This window comes from Eurytemora carolleeae, unplaced genomic scaffold, assembly GCF_000591075.1.
Source record: "Eurytemora carolleeae unplaced genomic scaffold, Eaff_2.0 scaffold935, whole genome shotgun sequence".
NCBI classification, from domain to species: Eukaryota; Metazoa; Arthropoda; class Copepoda; order Calanoida; family Temoridae; genus Eurytemora; species Eurytemora carolleeae.
In genome coordinates, this window is record NW_019396820.1 from 76,045 (window position 1) to 90,671 (window position 14,627).

The window sequence follows — 14,627 nt, forward strand, 5'->3', positions numbered from 1 at the left end:
CGTTGTTAAAATAGTTAAAAACAAAATTTTCAGTAAATCATTTTACATATCTAACATTTCAAAATTTTGTTTAGTTATTTATTAACTAAAACCAGACAATAAAATGTTTTAGTCGTTTTCTGAAACAAAAAAACCATTACTTTGGAAATTGAAAATTAAGTTGATTGATATTTCATAAATGCATTTCATTAGTTTACAATTTATTTTACAATTTAAAATTAACTTTGAGATTCAAGGAAACTACCTCAATATGAAAATTAAACATGTGTTTTAATTAAATATAAAAGCAATTACTATCAAACGCTAAACTAAAAATATTTTGATTTGTAACATTCAATACATTACAATAAATACAGCTTCATACAATTTTTAAACTATCACAAATGACATAGTTGTCAAAAGAAATTTATTTTACCTATCTAAATTTTTACATGTATTACAAGCTAACCTAATGTGGCACTACCAATCACCAGAAGGTGATGAGGGTAAGGTAATCTTACCAAACAAATCACCAGCTTCTTAAGGTAATTTATTCATGTAGGGTATTTTTAAACTGTAAATATTCAAATTCAATTCACTTTCAGGAATGAAGACAGAAGTAAAGAGAATACTGTTTTGTAAAATGCATTGATAATTTGACAGAATAGTTACATCCAGGTTCAGGTGTTACAATTTACTTCTGTTGGGCACACAGGGGTCAATAGTAGGCCCATTACTATTCATGTTATCTTCTTTTCAAAGTTCAACATGTGGTGTACTTGAATCTATTCTCCAATCCTTCCCTGGTTTCCCCCAGTCTATCTTCCACTGAGAACCCTTCTCACATTTGTCCTTCCCATCAGGGCAGAGCATGTCAAATGTTGACTAAACAAATCTTCATTAACTTGTAGTGGTTGACAGACTGTGTGAAACACAACAATACCTTAGTTTCAAAAAGCCTTAATTATGATATACTTCCTTCCCAACTGCGTCATTTTTTTGCTTGCGGAATAGAGGAAATTTAGTGGTTTCTTTTGAACACTAAACATTAGGAAGAAACCATTGTGTGGATAAAATGAAATAAGTAAAAAAAGTAATCTGCTTAAAATTGTTATTGGGATGACAAAGATCATAATAAAGTCGTTATCATAAATATCAATACAATGCAAGCGTCTTTTGATTTCAATTTTGATTTTTACCAAGCTTTAAAACAGCATGGATACACATCAACATGGGAACAAATAGCAGCAATCAATTAACAGCTTCTCTTTGTTTACTTGTAAACTTGTAATTTGATAAAAACATGTTAGAAATCAAAACTTAAGAAGAAACTTGTCATCATTATATTGATATAAATGCTAACCATTGTTGTACATAAAATTCACCTTAACTGGAAATCCCATGATCTCCCTTTCTTCTTGTATTCTGTTAAGAGTGAGAATTTACAAATTGTGCGTCTTAATAATTCATAAAAATCGATTTCTGAACCTTTTAAGGTTGAGGTTTGGTTTTAACTTTAGTTTTGCAACTTATAAAATGACCAGATGATTACTGTTATAAACCATTTTGTTTTTAATTTAATCCATCTCTCTCCTGAATGAAAAAGTGGACTCGTATGAACCAACAAAATACTTTGCATGAGAACAGATAATTTGATCAAGTATAGCAACACCTCCGTCCTGTAAATAATAAAACATTTATGAACTGAAAACATACAAATATCATAAGACAAGGGGACAGGATCCTTTGGTAAATTTGTAAATAAGTAATTATTTGTTTAACAAAATTAAGTGTTTCATGAGAAAATTTTTACAAACCTCCAAAAAAGGAAAGTTACATATTTAGTGAGTAAGTAATTATTTATTAATGAAATATAACATAAACATACAAAATCAAGTGTTTAAGGAGAAAATATTTAAAACCTTCAAAAAACAGGATTGTGGAAATATTTCCCCCACTTAAAAAAAGAAAGTTAAATAAAAATTGGGCAAGAAGCGCCATGAATTCTTGTAGTTACAAGTAAAAACTTGATTTACCTTGAACTTTTTAAGAACTTCAGCTGATGGTGTATACTTGACAACATTAAAATCCGTCAAATAGTCTCTTAAAATAAAATCCGTCAAATAGTCCCTTAAAATAAAATCCGTCAAATAGTCCCTTAAAATAAAATCCGTCAAATAGTCCCTTAAAATAAAATCCGTCAAATAGTCCCTTAAAATAAAATCCATCAAATAGTCCCTTAAAATAAAATCCATCAAATAGTCCCTTAAAATAAAATCCGTCAAATAGTCCCTTAAAATAAAAAAAAAACTATTTGCTAAATGGAATGATATCTTTAAATCCTACTTTATTTAAGTTGGTTAGAGATTTGAATCTTATAAAAATAATAAAAACTAGTTAAGGTGACCGGCGTTGCCCATGTAATAAAAAAGAAGCCTATGTTACCAGGGTTCCCATGGGTTCAATAAAAAAATGTCAGCCCATTCGGTCCAGCCGTTTGGCCGACTTTAAGGAACGTAATACAGATGTCTTGTTTTATTATATTAAAATTTAAACTAGGAATATAAAATTTTATAAAAACGTCCAAAAACTGACACTAACTGTCAAGTTTTGACCAAATCATAGACTACAACTTTCTTCCCCTGTGTTATACCTAAGTTGTTCAAACTCATGGTAGGGTGCATCAGTAGAAACATACAAGGTGTCCAACCCTTGCTCTTCCAGTTTCTTTCTCAACTGTTCAGCTGCTCCTAAACAGCAGTGGTGTTTTAAATATTTATAACATTTTTATTTTGGTTCGCAATATTATAAAGTTTTTGAGAACCTTCAAGATGAAGAGAAAAATTAAGTCCCAAAAACTTTATTGCATGTCATGCCAAAATAATAATGTTAGAGGTACTTTTATGAAACATTTGAGAATGTTGCAATGGCGCTATTTCTTTTTAAAAAGCAGAAATAAAAATTTTCAGTCGATTTCAATTTTATTTTCATTATAATTGAAAAAAAATATTTTAACGCCTTTTGACCAACATTACCGACCTACAATTGCCCCAACAGAGGGAGGTTAAGTTACTTGACGTCCCTTGGGACAATTAAGTAAAATAATGACCTAATGTACGAAGTTTCAATGGATGTTTTGTCGACAAAATTGGTCTGGGAAACCCTTGGTAGAGTAAAATTCCCTTAACTTAAGTAGTTGTACATAATTATTAGAAATATCCTGAAGTTTTTTTTGAGAAAATCAAAGAACCAATCAAAACTTTACAGCACGACGATTACTTTATAGCATGTTTATAATAAAATTCACCATTGAATGAGTAAGACGGATAAAGTGCACACTAGTTTCATAAATGTTATTATTATGATATTGTAATACTTTGGACTAAAATTCGATTTCAGATCCTAATAAAATAATTAAAATTTCAGAATCAAAATAAATAAAATGCTTAAAAAAATTCAAACCTCTTATGGAAGGAATCTGTCCCTCCCGGGCACGTACATAATCCCTTCTTCTAAAAGTATCGGAAGCGTTGGAAAATACAAAAAGAAGGTTTAACAAGAATTCATTTCAATTTATGAATACCATTCCATCGCCGATTTAAAGACTACAGTTAACTAAAATAAATAGATATAAAATATTGTAGAAATCTTTAAATTTTTAGCAAGATATATAATAATTTTAACCCTTTTACAAAGTAACTGACATTTTTGAAGATTAATAGCTAAAACCCCAAAATCATCAAAATTAGACTTAGAACTAAGAAACCTAAAATAAATGTTATTTTTCGCATTTTTTGTTGTTGTTAAAATCAAAGAATGTTTACTTTTTGGCAATTACTGTTTATTTAAAGAAAGCTACATAATATACATACACGTTACCTGAGATGAACACAAAGATAGGGTCCTCCGCGCTCCTCTCTCTCTGTTCTAAAATTTTTAAAATTGTATTGAAAAGTATTTATTTTTTTTGATTAGGTTTTTAACAACTGAGCTTCTATCATCTGAGTGACATGATAATGTTGTTTTAATAATTTTTTTGTTACTTTTAAAATTCTATGATGGTATTGACCAAACCTCTGTAGAGAAAAAAAAAGTAGATGTTAGTTTCACATTTAATGAGAATATATTTCGGTCTGGGTGGACCCTCGTCAGTTCTACAATATTTTCTGATCTGTTTTGGTTTCCAATATTTTCCGAATAACGTCCGTGACTTTATCAAACTACATAAAACAACATCCCCAGATCTACACAAAACTATGTGTGGACTGTAGAGGTCATGTGCGACAAGCTAAAAATAATTACAGAATAATTTTTCCCAGATCCAATCCAATCCGAATGAAGAAAAGAAGCTGTTAACTACTATCCCTATTAATCATTAAGTCGTTTTCCAAAAACCAACAAAATAGAAACAGCTTCCTTTTCTATTATTCCATGCACGAATATTCAAGAGGTCAAGCTTGCTTTCAGCAGTCCAATTTTTTCAAAGTAAATCAGTCAGTTCTAACGGACAATTGGCGAAGATCACGGTACCCCTTTCTCATTTTTTCTTCTCCCTTCTCTTCCTTGCCCCTCCTGTAATTTCAAATGACCCTTCATGCAAAGATTGCAATGTCCGATTTATAACGGTACCCTTTAAAGCTTTTTCTGATTAAGTATGAATTAGATAGCAATGTTCTTGTGTATTTAAACTGATGATTTTCATTTGCGGTTTCTCTGCGAAAGTGACTTGCGCATTTCTTGTTTCTGAGAAGCTATGGAGAAACTCACTTTTTGAGTCAGAAAAACAACGGTTCTTCCACATTCATTATAAGATTACGGTTTCAAGGGTACCAATTTTAATCTGGCATTGCCACTTTAGAATGGAGGTTCAATTTAAATTACGCTTTAAGTGTGAATAAAATAAATATATTACCTCTGCTCTCTCCAGTCATCTGGGACAACTGAATTATCATCTTCATCATCGGAGTTCAATTCATCTATTCTAAACAGTGAAGGGCATACTTATACTGTATAATTATTTAATTGTGTAATCGTATATACTGTATACTGTATACTGTATACTGTATACTGTATACTGTAAGGCATACAAGATCATGTAAATGACGGTCAAGAAATCCGCACTCTGAACAGAGTTAGAGCAGGTGACTCGGGGTTAGGCAATAGAAGACCTACCCCTTTGGGCAAAGTATGCACATACTGTTCATTCTGTATCACTGTAGGTGCGAAAGCGAAGCTGTCAGAAGCACACATGATCCTGGAATGTCAAAGCGTAATATATGAACGCACCCAGAGCACTTTCCCGGTTCTCCGATTGAGTTCTCTTGACGCAAAAATCACACTGATAATGTACTTAGGGGGAGATGATGCTATAAAAAAGGAGTTGAGGGACAGAGCTAAACTTGTAACATGTCCTCTTAGAACGTTGGCACAAAGTGAAAGAAGTGATCTAAATTACAGGAAGCTTCTGCTTGACACCTCCCTTGATTGAAGGGTACACAATCGTCACCGGTTGACTAACCAGCGTCCAGTAGTACCATGCTTTGATTTGAATTTCCTGGGCATAGGTGTAGGGATATCAGGGTGCCAGGAGAACTGGTTTTGGGAACTGGCCCTTAACGTCCAATGGCGGTCTGGGGATCCCACATTTTTTATTTTATTAGAATCAAAGTCTACAGACAAACATCAAAGTTCAAGGAAATGTCAACGTTTTTTATAATGAAATCCCATTTAAAGAATTATTAGCTCAATTCACAACCTTTAACTCTTTATCGGATCAAAATAGGGATATCTCCATTGTGCGTCTTCAATAATCACAAAGGTTTAAAGGGTACCTTTGTGAATCGGACATGCAATGCTGCAAATGGATAGTAAATTGTTACTTAAAGTTACGTCTTTAAACACCCAAAACAGTAAATGATTTTAATACTTTCATTGTAATCAGCTAATTTTCATTCTAATTAGGACACTCTGAATAAAACATTTAATGACTCTAAAAGGTAGTTGTCTAGTCTATTGTCATTTCTGTTCTACTTTATTAGTGTAACCAGCACATTATTTCACGTTTCAGATCTAACAAGCATAAGACTATATAACTATACCTGAATGCCTCTGCTATCTTTACAAGAGTTTTAGAGAATTTCATGGCTCTTCTGATTCCCCAGTAATTCTCATCTAAATAAAATAGAGAATTTCATGGCTCTTCTTATTCCCCAGTAATTCTCATCTAAATAAAATAGAGAATTTCATGGCTCTTCTTATTCCCCAGTAATTCTCATCTAAATAAAATAATTTTATATTAAATACAGTAAAAATATGGCTAACCTGTACATTATTTAACCTAGTGTCGAGTCCCACTTATTTTGGGACATTTAAATTTCGACTTTGGCTGAATATGAATGATTCTTTTTTTGACAACCAAATTATTTAGAATCTCTACCTCCGAAGAAATCATGGAGTAGGGATTCTGCTCTATCAAGCATAATACTCTGTTCTGGTGACTCTACGAGGAACTTAAAAACTTCTTTTAGATTAATGCAAAATCAAAAAGAACAATCGACATATTAGCAAAACTAAATCAAGGTTACCAACATTAAGGCAATCACTTAAGTGATTAAAGCAGTGCTATGGATAAGAAGCGTAAATAAAAAAAAAATTAAATCTTTTAATTAATTATTTTTAATAAATATTTTCAATTTCTGCTATTTATAATTCCTTTTAATTGTGTAAAGAAGAAAGAAAAGTTTTTTTTTTAAATTCTGATATTCTTAAAAGAATTCCTTGTTTAAGACCCTGGTTGCTCCTTGCACGGACATACACTCAAAATTATCAGCCCTTGAAGTTAGTGATATTTTACAGGGTGTATTTTTTTTTATTTTTGCAGGGGTGTAATTTTTTTACTGTTTTTTTCCGCTGAAATCGGGAAAATAAAGGATTTTAAGGAGAAATGGATGAATATTTGGGTAAAAATGTCCAATTTTTTATTCCACCCTCCCCCCAACCTCTGTGTTTTTATCAGGATTTTACAAATTGGAAAACAATATTGATAAAAAAAATATTTCCAAAATAAAAAAGTGAAATCTTCTTCATAAGATATAGAAGGCTTAAAGGGTACCGTTGTAAATCAGACATTCTATATAACAAATAAAGAGTAACTTCGAGTTATGTCACCACTCTTCCTAAACTGTCATTAAGAAAAAAAGACAAAAAATGAATTTACTTTAAAATATTCACTTTCCTCACACTACTGTAACCCCAGAAGAATCCAGTATAACGTCCGTTCACGTCCTAAACATAATTGCTGAGTTTCCCACGAAACATGACAGTAGCAAGACGATTTGAAAGTCGTCTTTGATCTTTGAATTTATTGGAGACATTCAGTCGTTACACCTACTTTTCATTAAAATAACCACAAAATTCTCCTAGGCTTGGGATTTCCTAAATGTCTTCTGCCTTTTTTGTGCTGTCAATATTACCAGAGAATTTGACTTCTAATATTTAGTTTACGTCTGTACGAATAAATGCCGTAAGTTTCGTTCAGATTTAAATTCTATTTATCGAATCCAAAAATGTTGATATCTGAATAAAATTCTTCACATTTCCGGTAAAATCAAAGCACAAAAAAGGCAGACCACATTTTGGAAATGCCAAGACTTTAATAAGCATTTTGTAAATATTAACTCAGAATTTTACTTCTAATATTTGGTTTACGAATAAATGTCGCAAATTATTTCAAAGATAGAAGACGACCTTCAAAGTCGTCTTTCTACTGTTATGTTTCGTGGGACACCCTGTAGTATACTTTAATGCTATTTTAAAGACTTTTCTCCTGCTGGATTTAGCAAAGTTGCCGGATTTAGCAAAGTTGCCGGATTTTGCAAAGTTGCCAGATTTTGCAAAGTTGCCAGATTTTGCAAAGTTGCCGGATTTTAAAAAGCTGCCGAATTTTTCAAAATTGCCATATTTTGCAAAATTGCCATATTTTGCAAAGTTGCTGGATTTTGCAAAGTTGCCAGATTTTGCAAAGTTGCCAGATTTTGCATAGTTGCCGGATTTCGCAACGTTGCCGGATTTTGCAACGTTGCCGGATTTTGCAAAATTGCCTGATTTTGCAAAGTTGCCGGATTTTGCAAACTTGTCGGATTTTGCAAACTTGTCGGATTTTGCAAAGTTGTCGGATTTTGCAAAACTGCCGGATTTTGCAAAGTTGCCAGATTTTGCAAAGTTGCCAGATTTTGCAAAGTTGCCTGATTTTGCAAACTTGTCGGATTTTGCAAACTTGTCGGATTTTGCAAAGTTGTCGGATTTTGCAAAACTGCCGGATTTTGCAAAGTTGTCGGATTTTGCAAAATTGCCGGATTTTGCAAAGTTGTCGGATTTAGCAAAGTTGCCTGATTTTGAAAAGTTGCCGGATTTTGCAAAATTGCCGGATTTTGCAAAGTTGCCGGATTTTGCAAACTTATCGGATTTTGCAAAGTTGCCGGATTTTGCAAAACTGCCGGATTTTGCAAAGTTGTCAGATTTTGCAAAATTGCCGGATTTTGCAAAGTTGTCGGATTTAGCAAAGTTGCCTGATTTTGAAAAGTTGCCGGATTTAGCAAAGTTGCCGGAATTTGCAAAGTTGCCAGATTTAGCAAAATAGAAGTTCTATTTGCTACTTATACCCTCATATATATATTTGACTAAAGATTCTAATAAGTGCAAAAACTATTTACTCACTTTCTGATAAACCATCTCGTTCAAACAGTCTGTAATATTGTACTTCTCCTCATATTTTCCATCCGTCCAACCTCCTTTATATCCCTATATTTTATTTTTTTTTTCATGGGTTTTAGAGGATCATTTATCAGGTTTCAATGTTTTCAGTTGGATGCTCTCTATCTCTAACCTTCACGTAATAAATATAAAAATTTATTTTTCTAATCCCAACATCTTTACATCCTGGTGGTTTTTAAACAATCAATATTACAAACTTTTATTATTTGATCTTACACAGAATTCATAGTCTACGACATCAGGTTGCATATTTATAAGAAATATAAGGATAAGAGTTATGGGTTAGTTTCGTTATTAATATTTAATAGAATCATGTTACCTGTAAATAGTAAACTGTGTTGATACTGTATCCTTCTTTAACCAGAAAATCGGAAAATTCTATAAAAAAAATCAATAATTTTAATTCCAACAGAATCTTTCCCTGGATAAGAAGACCTTAAACAGGAACTGTACTAACCTATATAATAGGAAATATACTGACTTTTATAATAAGAACTGTACTGACTTATATAACAGGAACTATAATAACCTATATAACAGAAACTGTACTGACCTTTATAATAGGAACTGTACTGACCTATATAACAGGAACTGTACTGACCTATATAACAGGAGCTGTACTGACCTATATAACAGGAACTGTTCTGACCCATATAACAGGAACTATACTGACCTATATAACAGAAACTGTGCTGACCTATATAACAGGAACTGTACTGACCTATATAACAGAAACTGTACTAACCTATATAATAGGAAATATACTGACTTATATAATAGGAATTTTACTGACCTATATAACAGGAACTGTACTGAACTATATAACAGGAACTGTACTGACCTATATAACAGAAACTGTACTGACCTATATAACAGAAACTGTATTGACCTATATAACAGGAACTGTACTGACCTATATAACAGGAATTGTACTGACCTATATAACAGGAACTGTACTGACCTATATAACAGGAGCTTTACTGAACTATATAACAGGAATTGTACTTACCTATATAACAGGAACTGTACTGACCTATTTAACAGGAACTGTACTGAACTATATAACAGCAATTGTACTAACCTATATAACAGGAATTGTACTGACCTATATAACAGGAATTGTACTGACCTATATAACAGAAACTGTACTGAACTATATAACAGGAATTGTACTGACCTATATAACAGGAATTGTACTGACCTATATAACAGGAATTGTACTGACCTATATAACAGGAACTGCACTGACCTATATAACAGGAACTGTACTGACCTATATAACAGAAACTGTACTGACCTATATAACAGAAACTTTACTAACCTATATAATAGGAAATATACTGACTTATATAATAGGAATTGTACTGACCTATATAACAGGAACTGTACTGAACTATATAACAGGAATTGTACTAACCTATATAACAGGAACTGTACTGACCTAAATAACAGGAACTGTACTGAACTATATAACAGGAATAGTACTAACCTATATAACAGCAACTGTATTGACCTATATAACAGGAACTGTACTGACCTATATAACAGGAATTGTACTAACCTATATAACAGGAACTGTACTAACCTATATAACAGGAACTGTACTGACCTATTTAACAGGGACTGTATTGAACTATATAACAGGAATTGTACTAACATATATAACAGGAACTGTACTGACCTATATAACAGGAATTGTACTGACCTATATAACAGTAACTGTACTGAACTATATAACAGGAATTGTACTGACCTATATAACAGGAATATATTGTACTGACCTATATAACAGGAATTGTGCTGACCTATATAACAGGAACTGTACTGACCTATATAACAGGAACTGTACTGACCTATATAACAGGAACTGTACTGAACTATATAACAGGAACTATACTGACTTATATAACGGGGGACTGTACTGACCTTTATAACAGGAACTGTACTGACCTATATAACAGGAATTGTACTGACCTATATAACAGGAACTGTACTGACCTATATAACAGGAACTGTACTGACCTATATAACAGGAACTGTACTCACCTATATAACAGGAACGGTACTCACCAATATAACAGGAATTGTGCTGACCTATATAACAGGAACTGTACTGACCTATATAACAGGAACTATACTGACCTATATAACAGGAACTGTACTCACCTATATAACAGGAACTCTCACCTATAACAGGAACAAAATAATTGATGCTCTGAACATCGAAGAATTTGCTCCAGAGTATTTTATTCTGAGGTCCCAACTCCCTTGTCTGCCAGTGGTAAAGATGTCCCCAAGGAGGCAGAACTAACCAAATAATTAAGTTTTGTATTTAAAAAAAAAACTTTTCGACACACAAAGACAGAAAGTGAGGACTAAGAAAAGAGGAAATCGTTCTTACGAGAATAGGTGATTGCAAAACCTAATTTCATTTTTAAACCTCAGTCAATTTTTCATCTTAAAATTTTTAGAATACCATATTTTCACACTCTTAATTGGGGTCACATATGGATACTAATGTAGGTTTGATTTTTTATAAATAAATTATTTTTAACTTCAATAAATCATTTTAAATCAAAAAATTTTAAATATTCTTTAAATATTTATTGTTTATATGATATCAGATGAAATCATGTTGATATTAATAATATTTATGGTGCAATTAATATTATCTGTTTAAGATAATATTAAGTTTATCTAAACATAAAGAGAGAAATTTTGAAATTTTGAAATGTATATTCCAATTATCAAACTAACTTAATAATTTCCTAGAATAAATGAAGTGTCTGGATTCTCTATGTTCAGTTTTCTCACCATTATTGCCATTCTCATAAAAACGTCTCTCCTGGACCAGAAACAACTTTTGGGAAGACAAATTAGGAATAATTATAATTTGTCATACAGGGCAACCCATTAAGGATGAGACAGTAAAGATGACCGTACACTAGTAATTAGGATCCGGATCCGCAACATTTTGGCTTCCTGAATGCGGATCTGGATCCGCATCAAAATCAAATGGACCCCAGCACTATAAACAGTTCAAATATGACGATCTCTTGGATGAGTCAAATCTTCTGCCTTAACGGTTTATTTATTGATTGTGCAAAGAAAGAAATAAGTTCACAGTTGCAAGGAATCATATAAATATCAGGAATCAGACAGTAAAATTTCACTAAAGTCGCCTCTGTGGGTAACCCTGTAAAGTATATATTATATCCAGCCCCCTCCCCACATCCTTCAGTAAAGGGTGAATATCAGCCCCCCCACCATCCTGTAGTAAAGGGGTGAATATCAGCCCCCCCCCACATCCTTCAGTAAAGGGGTGAATATCAGCCCCCCCCCCACATCCTGCACTAAAGGGTGAATATCAGCCCCCCCCACATCCTTCAGTAAAGGGGTGAATATCAGCCCCCCCCACATCCTGCAGTAAAGGGGTGAATATCAGCCCCCCCCCACATCCTCAGTAAAGGGGTGAATATCAGCCCCCTCCCACATCCTCAGTAAAGGGGTGAATATCAGCCCCCCCCACATCCTTCAGTAAAGGGGTGAAAGTATTATCACTGAATAAAGGGGTGGGTTGTCTAGACAAGAGGTTGTTGTGATAAGTGATTCGCATTCAGCTTAGCTAAAAACTTTAGAATGAGATATCCTTAATTCCGATCACTTAATCTGAGTATCCAATGGACACACTTGATTTTCTTCTTAACCCGTTCTTTCTTGGATATAGAAGAGAAAAATTAAAAACCGGTTTTTTAAATTCCCTCCCGTTTCTGTTTATAATTTTAAATGGCGCACAAAATTTTAAATTTATCGGCTTCATATACGGGACTCTGATTGGTTGAATTTTATACACTTTTCAGGATAAAAGTACAAGATTAGGTTAGTCTCGATATTAAGAAAAAGAGAGAATCAATCTTTAATCTCGATATCCACCATACTAAAGTTTTCAGCTGGTTAATTTTTGGTTCGTTTTTGCCTATATTTCCTTTCAGAGTCATCTGGCATATTAAAAGATATTGTTTTCTTAATTGTTTATTTTTAAACACTTGTTTTTCTTTCATTGTGACTCTGGCAAAATATATCTGCAAAAACGACCCCAAAAACGACCCCAAAACGACCCCAAAACGAAGGTGTTGGAACTATCGTTTTCGGATAATTTTTACATGTTTTTATGATAAAGATATTGCAGTTTAATAAAAGCAAATTTTAACAAGGTAAAGTATTAAAGTCTTAAAAGTTTCATTAAATTTTACTGGAATCGCAAATTATTTCAAGAATCTTGCTACTGTCAAGTTTCGCGGGACACCCTGTAGGTAATCCTGCAGATTCTCGATATTTGGTCCCGGATATCGTGGATATTTAGTAATTAAAACTGTAAATTTTGCAAGTACAAAAGTCATAAATTGAAATATCAAAGGTGGTTGCTTAAGTTTTGAAGAAAAAATCATTTTGCTTAAAAGTTTATGAGATGATCTTAGTTGTTTTATTCCCTGAGATTGAAACCTTCTCCAGGATTTACATCATACAGTATATACTTCTTCTGCTCTTTAGTCCCACCTAAACATAAGAGTATATACTTCTTCTGCTCTTTAGTCTCACCTAAACATAAGAGTATATACTTCTTCTGCTCTTTAGTCTCACCTAAACATAACAGTATATACTTCTTCTCCTCTTTAGTCCCACCTAAACATAACAGTATATACTTCTTCTGCTCTTTAGTCTCACCTAAACATAACAGTATATACTTCTTCTGCTCTTTAGTCTCACCTAAACATAACAGTATATACTTCTTCTGCTCTTTAGTCCCACCTAAACATATAAAAAAATGAAGATGCCATAAATAAACTTCCCTGAGGTAAACCTTGCTTAAACCTTATGGTTAAATGTGTTACTTAACAGCTTCTTAAAGGGACTGTAAGCGTGATTTTAAGTGACCCTCCATGCAAAGATGGCAATGTCCGATTTACAACGGTACCTACATTTTTTGTGGGACCTCGCGTGACCCCAGGGAAAGTTTATGGATGATCGAATTTTCAATATTTGCCTCGGACAAAATTTTATTTTTGAAAAGTTTGAAAATCCAAAAAAATTTTCTTATAAAATCCGCGATTTTTTTTAGTTTTTTTTTATATATTACAAAGAGAGCATGTTCACAATTGAAATAGAAGATGGGCGGGAAGCGTCCTAAAAGCCTGATAAATAGAAGATGGGCGGGAAGCGTCCTAAAAGCCTGATATATCAAATCATGATTAAGAAATTAAAACAATAGAATATGTCTTTGTGTGCTTTTGTGAGAACAAAAAGAGATATTTCTATAAAAATATCAAACACTATTTAAATTTAGACTTCATTATTTTAAATAGGGTTCAGCGCTCCTAGCCACCAAAACTATCCATGGGCAATGCAGTGGAAATCAGACAGAGGGAGACGGTACAACGTTGTTACATCGTAGCGCCTCTAGTTTTGATTTTACGCAAGTATCAGCAGACTATACGATTACTATCATACAAGCAATTAACTTTAGTTTGAAAATTATAATAAAAGTAATAATAATACCTTTTCCGGGTTCAGCTCCCAGTGTTAATATCACAGTAATGAAAGCATATTTAATTTGACACATTTTATAATTTTCTTCTGAAAAGAAAATTTTTCTCACAAAAATATATAAAATTTTATTTATATCGTGCAGTAGATATCACACTGGATTGCTAAAACAAAACTGTATAAAATAATTCAAATATACAACAATTATTTATCATTAATTAAATTTTACAATAAAATTTTGAACAAGAAGTATGCGGTAACTGAAGTAGTAGTAGGGGAGGTGACCATGTGAGGAGGAGGGGTGGGGGGGGGTGAGTAGCAAGATTAAATTA

At 32.7% G+C, this 14,627-nt stretch overlaps 1 protein-coding gene across 1 annotated transcript; it reads right to left on the minus strand.

The window, feature by feature from the left end:
- Nucleotides 1-389: 389 nt before the first annotated feature.
- LOC111709031 (GDP-fucose protein O-fucosyltransferase 2) lies at nucleotides 390-14,390 on the minus strand. The gene is made up of 18 exons (XM_023482604.1): nucleotides 14,308-14,390; nucleotides 13,242-13,308; nucleotides 11,520-11,596; nucleotides 10,939-11,058; nucleotides 9,071-9,129; nucleotides 8,695-8,778; nucleotides 7,214-7,263; nucleotides 6,756-6,810; nucleotides 6,416-6,488; nucleotides 6,078-6,150; nucleotides 4,892-4,960; nucleotides 3,859-3,906; nucleotides 3,442-3,491; nucleotides 2,633-2,729; nucleotides 2,016-2,082; nucleotides 1,573-1,658; nucleotides 1,365-1,404; nucleotides 390-864 (listed from the first exon to the last, which is right to left on the minus strand). The coding sequence occupies exons 1-18, from the start codon at nucleotides 14,369-14,371 to the stop codon at nucleotides 736-738; spliced, it is 1,308 nt and encodes a 435-aa protein (XP_023338372.1). The 5' UTR covers nucleotides 14,372-14,390; the 3' UTR covers nucleotides 390-735.
- Nucleotides 14,391-14,627: the final 237 nt, after the last annotated feature.